Source organism: Stegodyphus dumicola, chromosome 1 (assembly GCF_044657685.1).
Source record: "Stegodyphus dumicola isolate Sdum_Otavi_A_Nest chromosome 1, ASM4465768v1".
Taxonomy (NCBI): Eukaryota; Metazoa; Arthropoda; class Arachnida; order Araneae; family Eresidae; genus Stegodyphus; species Stegodyphus dumicola.
In genome coordinates, this window is record NC_140768.1 from 90749884 (window position 1) to 90771242 (window position 21359).

General features: G+C 32.3%; 1 protein-coding gene across 1 annotated transcript in view; it reads left to right on the forward strand.

Moving 5' to 3' along the window:
* Tom70 (translocase of outer membrane 70) overlaps positions 1 to 21359 on the forward strand; it is a 66234-nt gene that overhangs the window by 13750 nt on the left and 31125 nt on the right. The window contains exons 2-4 of the mRNA XM_035371337.2: positions 3427 to 3600; positions 6825 to 6951; positions 16832 to 16941. Of these exons, the coding sequence (XP_035227228.1) occupies positions 3427 to 3600; positions 6825 to 6951; positions 16832 to 16941 (411 nt within the window). The remainder of the gene's footprint in view (positions 1 to 3426; positions 3601 to 6824; positions 6952 to 16831; positions 16942 to 21359) is intronic.

Sequence of the window (21359 nt, forward strand, 5' to 3'; positions counted from 1 at the left end):
ATACTATATATAAATTAGCTAATAAATGTGATAAAAATATTTCATACAAAAAACATATCTAAATCTTATAACAAAAAAGACCTTCCAACATTTATATTTGAAATGAAATAACCTAAGACACAACATACACAACTGGCAATAAAAAAATAATAAAAAGCATATAAATGATAATCGTAATTCCCATTATCTTTAAATTTAGAAGCTAAAAATGTGTATATACATCTGCATATGTTTGAACGAAATAGTGCTAAGAAACATCTGCATTACTACTAAATATTGTAATTCATAATTATTGCATTTTTAATCATATAATATTTAAAAAAACATTAAATTTTACATTAAGTGCAAATTGCGACTCTGTTATTTTTCTCTTGGAATTTGTAGTATATCTCTTAGTATGAATACGAATGTTGCAAGCTATGTTTTTTAATTATTACATTTGAATATATTCCATTTTCATTGTTAATTTTTATGCTTGTGATAGCAATAAAATTCAAGATAAATGGGGAAAAAAACTTTTTGTTGTGTGCTATTTAATGAAGAGCAGATTTAAATGTGCATTTCTTGCTATTGTGTATATTATTCAAATCATTTCTGCGCAGTATCCAAAGGAATATTATTGATTTGAAAAAATGAATAAAATGGCCTTGAGAATCTGCCATTGTCTAAAACAAGTGTATATAAATATATTTACATATCGAAAGAAATGATGTTAAAAATGATCAGCATTGCTACTAATTATTGTACTTTTAACAGCTTGCTATTTAAAAAACAGTAAATGATTTTTTATTAATTGAAATAGTAATTCTGTTACGTTTTTCTGGTAACTTTCAAACGCTGCATAGTTTATGTGTTTTTTAAAATATTGCCACATACATTAAATATGTCTAATAACTAATAAAGTCAAAAGTCGTTAATCCGGACTCGTCGGGACTTCGGCAATTCCGGATTATCGATTTTTCCGGATTATAGATCATCAGTTTAAATCTGGTAAGATGGCATGCAGAAATTAAAAATATGAAACCATAATTTATGAAATAAAGAACAATTATGATCTAAAGGATATCAAAATTTACAAAAAAAAAAAAAAAAAAAGCTTAATATTTATTTGTTTACTTTATTAAACATTTCTTACAATGTAAGTTGTTTAAGTCGCTTCGTTTTTTTATGTGATAATACATTCTCTTTAATTCTATAAAGAGACATAATTTCTTGTTCAGTTACAAAGTTCCCCTGTTCAAGTCCTATAATTGCTGTGTCGAGAATACCGACTAATTTGTCAATCGAAATTTTTTCGTTTTCAATAACCTCTGTGTCATTTTCTTCACTATCGGAAGCGAATTATAATGACGAGGAACTTGATGTAAATCACATCAAAGACGGAGTACATCGAGATGAAATACTACATTTAGTAAGGAATTATAAGTCAAATAAAATAAAAACATCTGTCTTGAAGATAAGGATAGTGCTGACAGATCAACTTCCAATTCATTGCGTGCTGCGGCGTTAAAGATAAACAAAGTTTAGATAAACAAACGTTAAAGTTTAGATAAACAAAGGACATGCCTTTATCCATTTTTTGCAGCAATTCCACTTTTTGTTTAATGGACTTCGAAACATGCTTTCGCTTTGTAGATCCTTTACATATTAGTAAATATATATCAGAAATTCTATTTGACATAATCGAACGTTCAAGCTTACTTTTATAAAATTGCTCTAACAGTCTGCAAAAAATAATAAGCCAAATCCAATTTGAAGATTAAGGAACAACGCAATCTGCAACATTAACTGAATTAGATAATTTTAGCTTAGCTTATACCGTCCGTTATACATTAAACGCGCATTCGTAAACGTATTTTGCGCACACGCACACGCATATTCGCAGCTGTAAAGGTCTTACGCGCATGCGTCAACACGATGCATGCGCAGAAAGTTTGTAGCTTTGAGGTCTGGATTTATAGATCATTCCGGATTATGGGTGTCCGAATTAACGACTTTTGACTGTATAATGTTGTTTGTTAAGTTATCTCATTTCAAATATGAATGCTGGAAGGCTTTTTTGTTATAAGATTTAGGTATCTTTCTTGTATGATACCTAAATAATATAAAAGTAATATAATAAGTAAAATAAGTATATAATAAGTAAAATATAAAAGTAATATAATATAAGTAAAATATTTTTTATCACATTTATTAGTAATTTATATAGTATTTCATTTACATACATTGCAGATATAGAAGTTGGTGGTTATATATTTTGCTCTGAAATGCGAATAAATTAATACTTGAACCTAGGTAAAATATTAATTATTATCTTAAGAAACCCTTCCCAATTTGTCATGACAGTGGCAATTTTCAATCAGAGTTTAAATTTTTGTAAAATCTTCGTTTGTTCTTCGGTTCTTTCAGTTATATTTATGCACAAAGTTAATTAAAATATCTGTAAAAATCTTAAAAAGTGTGTATGTATATAAAGCCTCCTTTCTTTCAGCTATTTTAATTAACTAAGAAACATGATAAAGTTGTATTTCCGACGAAAATTTAAAAATCTAGATGACTTTCCGACAATAACATCGGACGGAAAGCTCCGCCATGTTTATTAAGTGTCATGGCCTTCTCCCTTTCGAAGGTCACGGCTGTACACTGAAGACAGTTCTACTCCATTTACTGATATTCCATTTGGAATGTGCCTAACACCACTGCAAGCGAACTTGTCGGTGTACAGAGGTCAATGGTAGTCAGCGCAAGGGTGCTGTAAACAGTCTTCTTCCTCTGAGCCACCTATTAATGGTCCTTGTAGTCACTGAAGCGCCATTTACACTTAGGATTGATGAGAATGATGAATCTGGGGCTCTGAATGCTGCTGTAACGATTGATCGGTCCTTATGTTGTGTTATATCTCTTAAGATGACCACTTTCTTCTTGATGCCGTGTTTGACCATGGTTCACCCATTCCTGCCGACATCATCTAAATAGTGGCATTGCTTCTATCCAAACGTCAAGCAATTCACTGATTAGACTAACCGGCTTCTTTCTGAGCCGAACTACATGTCCTCTTTCAAATGCTGAAATCTGTGCCTATTGTTCGAACATCTGTACGCAAGGCATAATTACTATTTATTTGAGTACATGGAATGAAATTTGCAAAGAATTTATGACCTGGAATCGAAATTTGTCCTCTTTAATATCCTACCATTTTGCAGTTAAGGTGCTCTGGAATGTCATATGTTCATTTGTGACCACCAAACTTAAAAATTTTGCATTTTTCATTGAAATCTGTATGCATATCAATTTGTGTCCAATTTGCATTAGTCCTTCTTGATATGTCTTTTGTTTTTGTTTTTGTTTTTTTGTTTTACAGTATTTTATAATGCATGTTTTGTAAGACATTTCATTGTTGTTATATTAATAATGCTTATGTTGCAGACTCCATATGAAAAAGCAAAGGCTTTCAAGGACAAGGGTAATAAACTTTTTAAGGAAGGTCAGTTTGATAAAGCAGTTGAATGCTACACAAGTGCCATTGAAATATGTCCATCAAAGCATTCAAATGATTTAGCCACATTTCATCAAAACAGAGCTGCTGCCTTTGAAAATTTAGTGAGTATTTTATGTGTTAATAGAACAGTTTAAAAATGTAAATTGTTTAAATGTGTATATAGTCTAAACACTTTTTATAAATTAGATAAAATAACAACCTCAGATTGACATATAATGTAATAAAATTTTATCGATTTCAAGGACAGTCTGATATAATTCCCTCTTGAGTAAAATTTTTCTTACAAAGGTAAGAGGAGCAATATCAAGATTTATAGGAAAATCAGTTTGCTGAAGAAGGAAAAAACAATTTAAAGTTTTGTAACCATCTATATTGCATAATATTTCATTCTAAAATTTAAAATAATGTGTATATTTTCATTCAGAAATTTAATTTTTGCTAATTTTTTTGCATTAAAATATGGATCTTTTAAGATGGTTTTCATAAGAGTCCTGTCCTTTCATGAAAGTAAAAGAGACAATCAAATTTAATGTGAATCGAGGCAATTTGCCTCAGAAAATTTCCTTTAAAACTATCCTTTTTGTTAGACAGATAGTACTTGTGGGCTTTGCTTAGTCAAACTTACAAATAACCCTAATTAATTAAAGAAATAAAAAGTTTGGAGCTAAAGAATTCAGGTTATTCTGTTATCAGGACCGGATTCGAATGTGTATTTATATGTGTATACATATGTATGCATACTTACATGAACACATACATACATACATACATTTCTGAACGCAGTCTCGATAAAAGAACAGTAACCAATTCAGAAATACTACATATTTGGATTTAAATTCTACATAATGAATAAGAACTTAGGTATTCACAATACGTATAAAAATTTAATATCTGATATCTGTATCTTAACTTAAATCTGTTTTCAAATAACAAAATGCCCCAAACATTGAGGTGACCATGTTAATTTGTTCTTTGATAATGAAATCATTCAGAACTTGAAACTCGTCCTGTGAAAATTTGAAAACATAACGTTGATTTTTGACTTTTAAATTAATACTAGAGATTCTGTTGTTGTTATGAATGAAATAGTGGAATTAGCAAAACAAACACGTTAAGACAGTGGAGTAGCGAGCATAACTGGCGCCCGGGGCAAAATACCTTTTTGCTCCCTCCCCCCAAAAAAACACAGTGATATGATGAAAATCTTGTTTGGAGACCATTTGGCGCCCCTTTGCGAGCGGCACCCGGGGCATCATACACCCCCCTCTTCGCTACGCCACTGTGTTAAGATGAAGTAAATGTGGAAGAAATTTTGCAAGAAGCAGCAGAGAGTCTTTCTAATGATGAGCTGGAGGAATTAGTGGATCAAGAACACAAAAATATTAAAAATAGCGATTCTAAAGAAGACAGAAAGAATTTTCAACAGCATGTCTAAAAACCAATTTAGCTTTCATAACAGAAATTATAGACTTATTTATTGAAAATGACGCAGATTTTGCTAGGAGATCAAGGGCAAGACCGGGTGTCATGGATGCCTTGTCCCCTTATCGACAACTTCCTACGAAGCATAAAAGAAAAATGCAAATGGCATTAGATACCTTTTTGATAAAAAACAGAAAATTGGAAGTGCAAAAAAATCTGAATGATCTAAAATATAATTGATAACTTTTATATTTTATCTATCTAAAATATAAATGCTGTTATTTATTTCTATATATTCATTTATTATGTTGCAATATTTGTACGAAATAAGTATTCATTTTGTATTGTTGTAAAAAACATATTGTAAAAAACATATAAACATGATCTTCAATAATAAAATACTTGAAAAAATTTTTGTATTTTGTACCTATTTTCCCCTAACTCCATTATTTACATGATGAGATGACCTTGTTTAATGCTATTTCATATAATGCTCTACTTTGATGGAATGTAAACCCTGTGTTAAGCAGTGTTTTACTCTAATTGTTTCAGTCTATTACTGTTTTGTTGCCCATATTTAAATGGCCATGTCTTGTCAATAACACATACTTTTTTTGACAGTAGTATCCCATAATTGTGAAAATAATCAACTACTGTCAAAAGTCTTCAATCTGGACTTGTCGGAACTTCGGTGATTCCGGATTGTCGGTTTTTCCGGATTATAGATCATCAGTTTAAATCTGGTAAGATGGCATGCAGAAATTATAAAATTAAAAATATGATACTGTAATTTATGAAATAAAGAGCAATTATGATCTAAAGGCTATCAAAATTTACAAAAAAAAAACTTAATATTTATATGTTTACTTTATTAAACATTTCTTTCAACGCGCGCATGCGTAAAGCATACATTACGCATAGTCGAAATTAGAAAATTGCAACCAGAAAATTATTTGATGTGTATTCATGATATTTGTAATGACGAGGAAATTGATTTAAATTATATCGGAGTACATCGAGATGAAACACTACGTTTAGTGAGGAATTATAAGGCGAATAAAATAAAAACATCTGCCCTAAAGATGAGGTGCTGACAGATCAACTTCCAGTTCATTGTGTGCCGCTACGTCCCCTCTCCCGCGGAGCAGCGTGAAATTGATAAACATATTTCGGAATGGTTAGAGAAACAAATCACCTCTCTGTCACTTTCTTCATGCCTTTATCCACTTTTTGTTAGATCCTTTGGCAGCTCCAGAATTGGAAACTCTTTTTGACATAATCGAAAGTTCAAGCTTACTTTTTATAAAATTGCTCTAACAGTCTGCAAAAAATAATAAGCCGGATCAAATTCGAAGATTAAGGAACAACGCAATCTGCAACATTAATTGAAATAGATAATTTTAGCTTAGCTTATACTGTCCATTATACCTTAAATGCGCATGCGTAAACGTATTATGCGCGTGCGTAAAGGTATTATGCGTTTATGCATGCGCAGAAAGTTTGTAGCTTTGAGATCCAGATTAGAGATCATTCCAGATTATGGACGTCCGGATTAAAGACTTTTGACTGTACTTGCTGGTCCCAAATTTTAAATTTTTTAAAAACAGAATGAAAAAATAATTGGTGACAACAGCTAATTTATATCTTGTTCATAAAAGCAGAAGGTGGCTGAGTGAGAAATATTTGGTATTAACATCAAACAAACATGCAGATGTTGCTTTTCCTTATGTCACACTTATTCATAATTAGCACTAAATCATGCTCTTTGGTGACAGTTTCATGGTCAATGGGATAATGAATAAATACCCAAATACCATTCAGATTTCATGTACCCATAAAAAGTATATGAAATCTGAATTGTATAAATTGTATTTGGATTATAAGTTGACTTTTTATTTTGCAGAAAAATTTTCAAGCTGTAATAGATGATACAACAAAAGCTCTGGAATATAATAAATCCTACGTGAAAGCCTTATATAGAAGAGCAAAAGCCTATGAAGAACTTGGGGAGCTGCAGAAATGTTTAGAAGGTACAACATTTAAGAATTTTTTTATTGTTATGTGTATGTGAATATTTGTGTTCTTTCCACTTGAGGGTATTTTTTCTCAACTATATTTTGCATTTGTTGTGAGCATACAGGTTCGTAATAGGTTAGTGCAATATCACAGTGTCACACAGTAGTTATATTTTAAACTACTAAAACGTTAAATAGAACATACTTCAAAGCACAGAGAAAGCTAATCCGATCTCAAACCTGCAGCAGCTTAAATAAACAACTGCTCACTAAAACAACTGAGCTGAGATGTTTCTGTCCAGCTTCTATAAGCTTTTTAAATCAGTCGTGAGAAGCTTCTGGTAATTTCTCTTAGCAAAAGCAATTATGAGATATATATTTATTAAATGCGCATGCTCCTGTTTTATTACTTTTTCGGTGTCGCTTTCTCTTAAAACTCGTCACACACTGCATCTTAGGTGCTTATATGTGCTTATTTTTAACACTGCATGCACTGCATCTTAGGTGCTTATTTTTTTAACTAAAATGTGCCTACGAACCCTGTTATACTATTTACAATTATATAATCTACATACTATGGTCATAGTAAGGAGCTAACCTGTCGTAATGAACGACTTTAGGTTTAGAGTTCAATAACTTGCGGATCCGAACCATGACGTTGTTCAGCCTGTTTAGGACTGTATATGGATGATCCCAAAGTGACTGTAGTTTAGACTGTATTTTCCGTCGAGTCGGATTCCACAACCACACCTTGTCTCCTTTGCTGAATCGATGTCCAGTAGCTCTGGTGTCGTATCAGGTCTTTATCTTCTCCTTCGCAAAGTTTACTCGTTCTCGTGCAATGTTGTGCATCACTTCAAACCGGGGCTGGAGATCTTGAATGTATTTCTCCAGTGATGAAGACACATCCAGAAGGCCACAAAAAAAAAAAAAAAAAAAAAGAAAAAGAAAAAGAAACATCACAAGGCAGAGACGAAGGTGATGTCCAAAGAGCATAGTCTGCTGTTTCTCTTCCACCCTAGTATGATTTTGGCAGTTTTCTGAGCAGAGTCTTTCAGAGAAGACACTGGCGTTTTCAGGTGAAGATCCCTTCTGATGATGGATAGTTGTGTACTCTGATGCTAATAGGAGTTTGTTGCGTTTAAGTCCAAGAAAAAATTTTAAAAAGTCCAATCTGATTATGCAAGGATCTGTAATATCTGCAACATATGCCATGTGATAGTAGGCGGCACTTCCAAACACAATATTCATGTGTAAATTCCCCATTTGTGTCAATATTATCACCAGACACAGTCTGGAGGGTAACATAGGATGGCATCCAAATGAGTTTATCTTTAAACTGTTGAGCTAAATCTTTCTGAATGATGATAACATTAGCTTCTGTGTCAATTATTATATCGCAAGGAACTCCATTGATGAACAGCCCATTACTGTTGCCACTCATAGCAGAAATCTTGAGTTCTTTGAAATTGGGTTTCCTGCTCTCATTCAAACTCTACTCCACAATATGATCATTAAATTGTTTCCTGCATTGTCGTTGTTGGAAAATGGTCTTATTTTCCGTACCCTGAGATGTTCTGCAGTTCCTGCGCATGTGGCCTTCAGCTCCGCAGTTCCAGCACTTGTTACTTCTTTTTGCGTCTTGTTACTTCTTTTCTGTCTCATGGCAATTAATTGTCTGTTAAAATCATGTGTTTTATTTTCCGTGTTCATATGGTATTCTGCAATTCAGTCATATGTGACCTTCAGTACCAGATTTCCAACACTTTAGAGCCAGTTTGTTCTCACTCCTACTCCATATCAAAGCATTGACTTATTTGGATAAATCATCTAAATAATTGATCCACTGACTTGCGGACTTGCACAGCTCTGACTGGGTGGCGATCTCTACGAGTTGCTTGCTGGGCTGCCTTGAATATCATGGTGGACACTAAATCACTTTTTATGTTCTTGACACCCGCCATTCGCAGAGCTCTGTATATCAGGATCCCGAATGCCGTTGATGAAGTATTGCAGGGGCAGGGTTTCTCTTGTTTCTGTCAGTTGCTCCGAAAAGGTGAGGTACGATAGCCTTTCAACATCCGTGGCGAGCTCCTGGAGTGTTTCCATGGTCTTCTGTTGACAGGATTTTAATTGAAACCTGCTGTAGTCATTCAAACATTCCCCACCCCCAAAACGCACCTCTAATGCGCTAGGTAGAGATTCAAAATCTAGCCTTTGTTTTTCTGGGAGAGTTCTCTGATAGCATCAGCTTCTGTGTCAAGAGTGGAAAGATGCACTGTGTCTGCTCTCAGAGAAGCAGTGTCATGACAGGCCTTAGCTTGAGTATCCCATCCGTTCGCTTCTGCCACCATTGCAAATTGCATCTTATATACCGTAATTTCCGAAAGAAACGCCGCGGCGTTTACATGTTTAAAACTTAAATTTTCAGCGGGTGCGGCGTTTCTACCCATGCGGCATTTAGGTGCACTAAATAAAATATTTCCTATGATGATAAAATAAAATATTTCCTATGATGGTCATTGTACATAGTTTGGATGGCCTTGTCATTGTGCATAGACTGGTGCTGTTCCCACACAAAAGACCACTCAGTTGCTTTTTGCAAACATTATTTTGTTTACATTCTTTCCCTTGAACAGACCTACATGCCTTATTCACCCTAATCGAGATCTCAGAACAATAACATTCTTCTCCCTTTCAAATCAACATTTTTATCAGTTCGAATAGTCTCTCTCCTCTGCCATTCGATGAATCTTCCAGGACCCATCCTCTCCCCACCGCTGCCTTTTCTACAATTTTTTTCAAAGGCGGACACGACTCCACCTGCCTCGCAATAACGAACTCTGACGTATTTCCCCTTCAGCATGAATGGATTTTTCTTGGCATTCTGCCAGATACAGATCCCATCAGTTTGGGTACAAGTACTTGTTGGATAGTTTTTAAGACTAGCGTCTACATCCCAAAACGGCAGCCTATGAGAGAGGCGATTCTATTATTTTCATCGGGGAGTAGGGGAGTTAGAATGGTTTTCTGAGGAATGCAACAGCAGTGGACTATATGTTTGCTTACATTTGGAAGTTCAAAAAATTGCTAAGGTGGATTGCCTTAGTTTCTACGGTTACTTACAGGGAAATATTAGGCAGTTTTTTCGGTTTGCTGATAGAGGGCAAATAGACAATTTACCTTTATAATCCGTGTTTATCTATTTAAACTTCAGAAGATTTAAGATGAAGAGAATATATTTAACGCAACAGAACGCAAGCTTAAGACTTGTAAATCTTTTAACCCCTTCGAGCCGGGTAGCGAAAACGCGCGCTTATCGCGGAGGCCGGCAATGTCTTTCGCGAGCGTCTCTCCAGGGCCGGGGGCTTTTTTGCTACTAAGCCTAAATCCATGAAATCTCCGAAGTATCAACGCATTGTTTAATAATGCTCTATAGAGTATTTAAACGGCTTATGCTTTATAGATATTTTTATACATATACTTTAATTACCTTATTTCTTGTTTAAATGCATATTCTACACATTTTATTTTAATTACTCACCATTTTATGACTTTTAACATTATACATCTGAAAACTAAATATATTACTTAAAATTCTCTTTTCGTATGAAAAATTTTAAAACGGATCTACACGCAGTCCTACGTTACATTCCTTGAACTCGTAATAACTCATTTGCCGTTTTGGAGGATTTTTCCGGGAATGTGAACAAACGAAGCATCGTCATCTCATTTTCTTATCAGTCTCTTCTGAACAAAGTTTTGGAAAATGTCTTTCAGTTAATCTTTCAGAATCAATATCAGAATATCAGAATTTCAGAATCAATATCTGAAATATTTTGCATCATTTCTGCTATTTCATGCTCTGTTAAACATTTTCGACGCTTCGACATTGAAACGGTAAAAATAGAAAGAATTCACGTCTAACAAGATCTAATTATTTCTAAAAACTGAACTGTAAACCGAAATACTCAACGCTTTAGCGCATATAAAACTTCTACTTACAATAAACAACTACCACGTGCGAATAAAGTGCGATTTAAAGAGACGTCATAAATCACGCCATTCTGAAACATTTAGTTCCCCGTTTGTTTATATAATCAAAAACACGTGTATGTGAGTCATGCTTCTCTCATTTCGAGTAGAAGGTCTTATGTACATGTATCTGAAACCATATGGACATACAGTGCCATCTTGTGGCAGAAATTATAGTTTGAAAAATGTTCCAAGGTACTGGCACAAATACGTGACAGTCGGTAGAAAACGCAACAATGCTCTGGCACGCCTGCAGGTCGGCCGGTAGATAAGTGTGTTCGTTGCTGGCACGTATACGTGACAGTCGCCACGAAGGGGTTAAAAAACAATACATCGATAATTAAAAATATTATTTATAGTTCATTATTAAAAACTTAACTAGTATGTCATATATCAGGACTTAGGTTGAGTTTTTGCATCTATATGGCCCACGACGATGTCATGCGCAATTTAATCTATTGCGGCGTTTCTGTGTAATTTTAATTTTTTTCCTGCCATTTTTCTCGAGTGCGGCGTTTACGCTGATGCGACCTTTCTTCCAGAAATTACGGTACTTGCCAAGAGGTCTTTCTGTCATATGTGGAAGGGACGAGGAAGCATGGTTAAAACAATCAGAATTGTTTCCTACCATCGCTACAAATTTCTTCAAGGCATCAACTTTCTAGGCAACTAAAGAAACCCTGTCATCAATTTGTTGTTGAATGGCGCAAACTCTTCCTTCGATTTCTTCTTTGACAGAAGAAACTGTGTAACCTATTTGTTGTTCCATGGCCGAAACTCTTTCTTCTATTTGCTCTTTCACAGAAGAAGCTTTTTGTTCAATTTGTCCAACTTGATTCTGCCACCCTAGTATCTATTCTGCCTTCCATAGCCTCAGATTTGTTTTTTATTATCCAGGTAATTTCTCTTTTCATGTCTTCTTGACCTGCTTCAATCTTTTGTTTAACATGTCCTTGACCCGCATCCATCTCTGCTTTAACACATATTTGGCCTCTTTCATTTCTTCTTTAACTGCTCTCATGTCTGCTTTAACTGAATCTTTCATCTCTTCTTTAAATGCAGCAAAGACCGCCATGAATTGCCTTAATTGTTCTTCCATCACTCTTGTGACTGACATTCAAACCCTACTCCTGACACCAAAAAGTGTTGTGTGCATACGGGTTCTTAATAGATTGAAGGCACAAGTCTGCTGAAAAGTTAATAAAATTTATTCTTATCACAAGAGATAAAATGAAATGCTGATATTTTTCCTCAGAGATATTCGTACAATATCACACAGTAATTATATTTTAAACTACCAAAACATTAAAATACAATTCAAAGCACAGAGAAAGCTAATCCGATCTCAAAATTGCAGCAGCTGAGTAAACAACAACAGCTCACTAAAACAACTAAGCTGAGATGTTTCTGTCTGGCTTTTATAAGCTTTTTAAATCAGTCATGAGAAGCTTCTAGTAATTTCTATTCTCGAGGTTTCTGGAAAGCAAAAGCAATTATGAGATATCTATTTGTTAAATACGCATGCTCCTGTACTTTTTACTTTTTCGGCGTAGCTTTCTCTTAAAACTTCTCATGTGGTACATTGAACAGGAAAAATGAAACAATTTTAATTACAGTTCTACTAAAAATAGCAAATTAAATACAAAAACCATAACAGAAGAGCAAAAGCCTATGAAGAACTTAGGGAGCTGCAAAAATGTTTAGAAGGTACAACAATTTAAGAATTTTCTGTAATTTTTTTTATTGTTATATGCAATTGAATATTTTTGTTCTTTCCACTTAACGGTATTTTTTCTCAATTGTAATTATATTTTCCATTTAAGAAGAATTCTTTATTTTCAATCATTAGTATATTTTGTATTTAAATGTATGTTATATATCTCACATGTAAATGTGTTGAAGAAAACATTAAAAAATAATTGAGTGTTTATGTAGTTATGATATTGATAGTTAACTTTTTATGCTAGGTATAAAGTTATGATATTTTATGCTAGGTTATGTAGTTATGATATTGATAGTTAACTTTTTATGCTAGGTATGTATGAGTAAGTCTTTAATGTTGTAATTGTGGGTTTACATATAAATTCTTTTTGTTTGAAATTCCAGTCTATTAATGAGTAATTCCTAATTTTGCATCTCTCTGTGGTTTTAATGAATTAGATAAATGCAAGATTAGAAATTATTTACGTATCAAATAGTCAATATGATTTGATTTAAGATAATAATATTCTTCACAAGTTATTTTGGGATATATCACAAGGAAATAAGTATATTATTCCTTATAATTATCATATTTACTTGAAAAAAAGGCCTTCATGAGTATGAGACTCTTCTTACATTTTAGGATAAAATTTCATAAAAATTTAGATGAATATTGAAAGTATGGTTTTAATTAGGATGTAAGTAATAAAATACTTTTTTTTTTTTTTTTTTGGTTGCTTTAGTATAGAAAGAAAAGTTAGTAATCATCTGCATAATTGCTGAACTAGATGAGGCTATGGCCTCATCTAGTTCAGCAATTATGCAGTTTATATATATAATAATTATCGTGTGAATTATTCTATATCATACGCAGTGGCCGAATCTCCCAGTAGATCATAGAATCTTTCAGTTTTTTAATTTTTAGCCATTAGTGTTTTTCATCAATAAATGAAATTTAGTGGATTAATGAAACTTAAAATGTACAGATTTTACTCCCCTAACCTTAATGATGTTCAGCATAGATTGTCTTATTAAATTTTAGGCACTGTTCTGTTATTGGGGCTGGATTCAGGTATTATCAAAAGCTAAAAATTTGGTGAAAAATTCAATGCATAAAAATAGTCGCCGAAGTATTTACAATAAGATTAAGTTGAGGAAAAATTAGCGGGGGAAAATAATGTAACATATATTCATAAAATTAGAAATTTTTAATGTAAATTGAACCATTTGCCAATGAAATCTGAATAATTAAATAAAAGTTTGATTAGCACATTAAGACTAATACAGAGACATGAAAGTGTGGATATCATTAAAAATGTCAGAAAACATTTGTGTTTTTTAAAGCACTGCTGCTGCCTCACAATTAAATAAGAATCTATATTTCTATGGTCAGTGCTATATTGAAGTTTATTTTGCCATTTCACACTCCTCCATAACCTTTCAATTATCTGCATATGATAACCGGCATTATATTTAATGCAGATAAAATTCAAATCTGGCCTCTTTTTATTCTCCAGTATTATACGCTTCCCAACTTGAGTATATTACAGTGCCATCTATATTTTCTTCAATAACTAAGTTCTCGCAGAGCGATTAGGCATTATAGTGCCATTAATAATATTTTCTTCAATAGTTTAACTTCTGGCAGAGCAATCAGGCATTGTAATTAATAAACATATTGTACCAATATTGCTTTTTTAATGCAAAAACAGACTTTCGTCAACTTCAACAATATTACCAATGCCACTTATTTTAACTGACAGTCTAGACAATAATACATGGCCTCAGATTTCTCTGATATAACTGTTCTAATAAGCAACAGTGCAAGGATTCATATCAAATTGATGTGTGAAAAAATTCAATAAAAATTAATTCGAAACACCATGCATAAATGAAATGAATTGCTGTTAAGAAAGTGATTCTTTCAAACTAGTTTTGAGAATATAATGCTTTTTCTTTCTCCATCATATCTTCACTTCTCCATTTCGGTGTTTCCTTCGAACTCAAGTAGAGCTTCATTTTATGGTTTCTCATGCACTTTCTTTCAAAGTGGATAATTCCTCATTTGTGAAGAAGTTGTATGGAAGATGTTTCAGCATTAGGTAAGTCCCAGAATTTTCATATCCATGGTAAAGGCAATAATAATAAATATGCAAGTAACCATTGCATCTTAAGAATTTGTATTCCTGTTGCCAATTTTGAAAAGACATTCTTTTACTTTTTTTGAGAAAAAGTAAACTCTGTAGCGATTTTAAAAGTAAACATTGGCAGTTTCACATGAACATGTCTCTTGGTGAGTTTAGCAAAATATTTGGCAATGAGTCCAGTCCACTAAACAGAACAGTACCAAATTGTATTTGATCTGAATGGTCTTAAACTACTGTAGACATAGAATTTTATATAAAGATTAACTAATGTTTAATCACTAAGTATTTGTATTTAATTTTGTTTATTAATGTATAGAAGACTAAATTTATCTACATAGTGGTACATAAATTGGTAATCTTATTTTTATAATGTTTAAATATTCTTTCACAAGTTGAAGCCTTTCTTGCCTACTTGATATTTTCCTAATATAAAGTGTAATAAAATTAATACATGGAATTAGCTAAAGAGCATAAAATTTAAAATATATAAATAAATATTAATGTATTTTATGTCAGTCATATTATAGAAGTTTAATAACTTGAATCATGAGTTACAGCAAATCTAGGTTGTTTTGGAGTTCTTTTGAAATGGTAGTGCCATGCAGCATGAATACCTCCTGGCTTTTGGCACAAGAAATCTCCAAGTTTTTTTATCTCAAGGTTGACAGCTAAGAAAGTATGGTAATTTAAACTCTCCTGTTATTTAACAATTTCTTTTATTAAAATACCAGATTTCAAAATATATCTGAAAAGAGTTGGTCTGATTTCAAGTAAATATGGTAGTTGTTTTTTAATAGTCTTTTTAATTTGATTCATAGCTGGAATCAACGTATTTTCATATTGCCTCAATTTCTAAATTAGCTATAATTATCTAAACATGAAATTTTCTTTGTCACGAAAATCATACAATTTTACTTTTTTTACTCTGAGGCAGTTTTCCTGTAAATGTTTTTATTTTGAGTCAAGCCTATAGTTCAAGTGTAGATTATAGCTTGAGTAATGTTTTAATCTTTCCTGTGCTGTGCTATGATGTTAGTAGTCAAAGAAACATTTAGTGTAAGCCATAAGATAAGATTCTGAACATATATATTTTTTTAAATTTTTTATTCTAGTATGCAAACGTTGAATAGATGTGTATTATTGTTTTTGAATATTAATGAAATGTTATGAATTTGTTTCATCTTTGGAATTGCTAGTGTTCTTTGTATTAATTCATATATCAGGTAGTTTTAAAATGAATTCACAAGAAAAAGTTTTTGGAACTATTTTGGGAATAGTATGTAATTATAGCATAAAAAGTAAATAAAAAGAATTGCTTTTTAAAAATATAGGTATAGTCTACTGTGAAAATTGTCATTAAATAAATAAAAATACTTGTCATCATCAACTGATAAAACTAAAACTTGACCAATAAGTATAATTAAAATTTAAAAAAAAAAAACGAATTTCATTTTTGAGTTTTCTGGCATTTGCTTCTGTATTTTTTAAAATATAAATTGGTATAAATGAGAAAGTACTAAAATATTTAAAAACACACTTTAACCATTTGAAAAAGGAAGATCTTAATTTGAATGCAGTCAAAATAAAAATATATGGAAAGCAGCAAGTTATATGGTACTATAGATTTTCATTATATTTAGTTTGGGATGCAGATGTTAGTATATGCAAGAATTAGTGTGAAAGATTTTGTAGTTAACATATTATAGGTTGTTAAAAATATAAAATGCAATATCTGTTATTGGATATTATTAAGAGGTATCCATATTATTATTTTTTTTTGAATGATTTACTCTGCTTGTCCTGAAAAGCAAAACATTTTTATTATATGGATGATAAATGTAAAATCTTTTAAGATTTGTCATTTGGCAGTACAACCACATTCATCTGAGCAATTAATGTAAATATTTTGGAACATGTTGTGTGATGTTATTGTACTACCTAAAACAAGAATCCAAGCTAAATATCCTGCATTTGATTTCTATATTTTAATCTGTAATATTTGCTTTTTTTAGATGTAACTGCTGTTTGTATGTTGGATGGATTTCAGACAGAATCTTACTTAAAAATGACTGACAAAGTATTAAAGGAACTAAGCAAAATAGTAGCCAAGGAAACATTCAGTGTAAGCCGTAAGATAAGATTTTGAATATTGTTTTATTCCTAGCATGTAAACATTAAATAGATGTGTATTATTGTTTTTGAATATTAATGAAATGTTTAAGACACAATAACACGCCGAATAAATACTAATTCAGAATTCAAACAACAAAAATCAGCGTCATATTTACAAAATTAATTTACCTTCTCACAAACCTGTAATTTTAACTTCTCACAAACCTGTAAACCCTCGATTGCAAAGATTTTGGCTCCTATCGAAAAAGCTTTCAAGTTCAGTAAAGTTTCAGATTCACAGAAAGAAATGATTAGGCATCTTATTGCTCATAATGTGAAATTCAATAATAAACCTTTGAAACCAAATCTAACTGCGTGAGAAAGAGCTGCATTGCGTGAAATTCATTCTAACCCGGATATTATCATTTCAAAGGCCGACAAAGGCGGCCAGATAGTCGTCATGGATAAGAACACTTACATCGATGGTGTCACTAAACTCTTAAACGAAGGACCATATAATCTGATCCCTAAAGATCCTTCACCTTCGGACTTGTCAAAAATAAAAACTGCGATCAAATCTTCGCAAATCATTTCAGGCAATTTAAAACATTCACTTATCCCATCTGTTGCGAATTGTGCCAGATTATATGCTCTTCCCAAAATTCATAAAAGTGGTATTCCTTTCCGCCCTATTGTATCAAATTTAGGTACTGCCTCGTACCCATTAGCTAAATATTTAGTTTCTAGATTTTCAACTCTATTAGACAATAACATTTACACCATAAAAAATTCAATAGAGTTTGTAATAAAAGTTAAAAACATTTCTCCTAGTAATTTACTCATGGTTTCTTTTGATGTAAAATCATTATTCACCAATGTCCCAGTGGAGGGTTCATTAAGATGTCTGGAAACCAGACTTTGTGAATTTCATTTCTCTTGCATCGAAATTGATGAGCTAATTTCTCTCACTCAACTCTGTTTGAAACAAACACATTTTGTTTTTCAAAATAAATATTACAAGCAAACTGAGGGATTAGCCATGGGAAGTCCCATCCTGGTTGATATCTACATGCATTATTATGAATCAAAATTGTTTGAAACTTTAAACTTCCCGGCATGGTTCCGCTACGTAGACGATACTTTGTTTGAAGGTAATAAAGATGATTTAAATAAAGTTCTTTCAACAATGAATTCTATTGATCCTGCTATTCAGTTCACTTTTGAACTTGAGACTTGCAATTCTCTTCTGTTTCTTGACATTCTGGTCACACGTAACACATCCAACTTCAGTACTACGGTTTACCGTAAACCTTCATCGGTTTGCCTTCCACCACACTTTAAATCATGTCATCCAACTAAACAAAAGTTAGCTTCATTTTATTCCTATGTTTTCCGTGCTCTTCAAGTTTGCTCCTCCAAACTAGCCCTTGATGAAGAACTAAATTATTTAAAAGCAAAAGCTATTGACAGGGGCTTTCCACCCAACATTATTAATCAAGCAGTTAAAAAATTCTCATCTCAACACACTAAAAGGCACACTCTTGTTTTAGGAGATTATAAAAATTCTGCTGTCATTCCCTTCTTTCCATCAATTAGCTATAAAGTTGCACATATTTTGCAGAAATTTAACTTTCGGGTTGTTTATTCTCCCATCAATAAAATTCCGAGTTTCATACTCAAGGACTCCATTCCGGATATGAATTCCTGGGGTATTTATAAGATTCCTTGTCAGTGTGGTTTAATTTACGTTGGCCAAACTAAGAGAGCCTTAAAATTTCCCGTCAAGGAACATGAGGCATATGTTAGAAAAAAAGGAAACACAGAAGTCTTCTGTTGCTCAACATTGTTGGTCCGAAAACCACACCTTCAATTTTTCTGCTGCCAAAATTATTCAAAAAACATCTTCCATTGGAGAACTGGATTTTCTAGAGGCATTTCACATTCATAAAAATCTTTCTGTTCTAGTTAACGATCCTAATTCCAATCCAAATTTGCCTTCGGCCTTTAAAGGAATTCTGTTTTAGTTCTGGTTTCACCAACAGATGGCACCACTTGCTTATTCTTGTCCAGGCTTTCTTATCTTATCTAATCATCATTTCCTATCTTGTTCATTTGCGGTTTTGCAGCTGAGGATGGTGGTTCGGTAAAACCATCGAAACTAGTCCTGTGAAAATTTTGTAAATATAACGCTGATTTTTGTTGTTTGATTTCTGAATTAGTAATGAAATGTTTATTAATTTGTTTCATTTTTTGAATCATTAGTGTTCTTTATATTAAGACATGTATCGGACAGTTTTAAAATTTGTGTAATAACTTCAGTAACTTTGATACTTAACCCATTGAGGACCAGTGCACGGAAAACAAAGCTCAACAATGGGACCGAACTCCCCGAAATTGAATGTTGCCACCAGCCCATGCATTTTCAGCAGTAAAGCCTACTTTTACAAAAAATAAGCTCAACCACAGGACCGAACTCCCCGAAATGGAATGTCGCCACCAGCCCATGCATTTTCAGCAGTGAAGCCTACTTTTACAAAAAATTTCATATAAAATCAGCATTTTAATATAATGATCTCAATTTTTGAAGTTACATACTTAATATACTAATTCTTAATATCTAATAATATAAAGAATATCACATTAATAGAAATAAATGTGAAACATACGAAATACGAAAATTATACTAAAATAATATGCATGAAAATACTAAAATAATATGCATGAAAAAATACAATAAACATAGAAAGAAAATTACAAATATGAAATGTAAAAGAAAATTAAGCAATAATTATCTGTATGTAATTAAATTCCGATTTAATAATTCTGCTGTGCATGGAATAATTCAAAACAAGGATAAACACATAGGGCAATGATGGCTTTTTTTATCGAGCTGATGTCTTTCACCTTCTGTAATAATGCTGCAAATTTACTTTTTAATTAACCAAGAAAGTCTAGGTTAAATTTTAAAATAAATATAAAAAGGACAACTGGACTCTGAGTTTTTCCATCACAGAAGTTCGGCGATGTTACGCCTGATATAATCAGCTAGATGCATTTTCTCACATCTCCCAATTTAAAATAAAAACATAAATATAAACATTGAGCTGGATGCACTTGTCCACATTCTAATGAAGAAAAATGCAAAGAATAAAAATGAAGGCAAGATAAACAAAATTCCTAACAAAATAAACAAACATGCCAGTGTTCCTTTAACTTAAAGAGCTGTGTTTCCCAGTGTGTTTACACCAAAAAATCTATCAAAACCAGAAGCACAGAATAGAAACTGATGCTCATATATGAAGGTCAAAAGCCACGTGACTTAATCATTGTTTTTTTCATTTAGCACCATTGCCAGGCATTTAAAAATTAAAAAAAAAAAAAAAAAATCATTCCATTTCCAAGTTATGTATACACGGCTCTGGGATGAAGAGATTGATCACAGCTCTTCATGTATATGCGGCACTGGGCTAGTAAGAGCGGAATCATTGCATCGTGCATGTGGAACATTGGTCCTGAACCGGTTAATATGTACTGGGACAGATACTGGGAACTGGAACAGATATTATATAGCGTACAGTTGGAAGCTTTAATGTGTAAATGTTGCATTCTCTTCAAGTCCTGTATGTTTTGGAGAAGGATGTAAAGGAATTATATTCCTGATACATGATCAAACATGCATTTATTGCTTTTATTACAGACACATTGCAGTTAATATTAGTTTATTCTTACTATTTTGTGTTCTGTAGATCTTCACAATGGATGCTAACTATTGTTGTCACTAATTCCATGACTGAATATATTTAAATATGAACCTCAAGTTATTTTGAGATATATATCTGCAAGCCTTCATGTGGATAGTTAAAGTAATTGGCATTAAAAATCAAGGGATTAATTAAAAAGAAAGTGGTTTGAATTTAAAACTCTAAAATTATGGTAGATGACAATATGGAAAGATCTTGGGAAGTATGCTCACTTATATATGGACATTCACAGTTTACTTCAGACTGAATTTAAACCAAAGTATATGTTTATTTTGAGCATTTTAGGAATATCTTTATATTTATAGTGCTGAATTATAATACTACACTGCAAATCATTGTATATTTCAGCAACTGTGTATGTGAAAACACTATTGAATTAGTCAGGTGTCATTAAATGAAGTAATGTTTCAATGTCTGTACAGTGCCTGAATTGATACAATAACTGAACTCTAGTAGTTTATTCTGAGTTAAGACTATACCAAACAGATGACTACATTTGCGTTTCCTAATGTGGTTATTGATGGTGTTCCTTTTGTGAAGCATGAGTTAATTTACTGTAGAAAACACATTAAAAAGTTATATTTTTCTTAGGTAGGTTACTCTTGTGTATTTTGCCATGATCAAGTAACTGACTTGATTGTCTGTGCATTTTAAAACTGATGCTAAA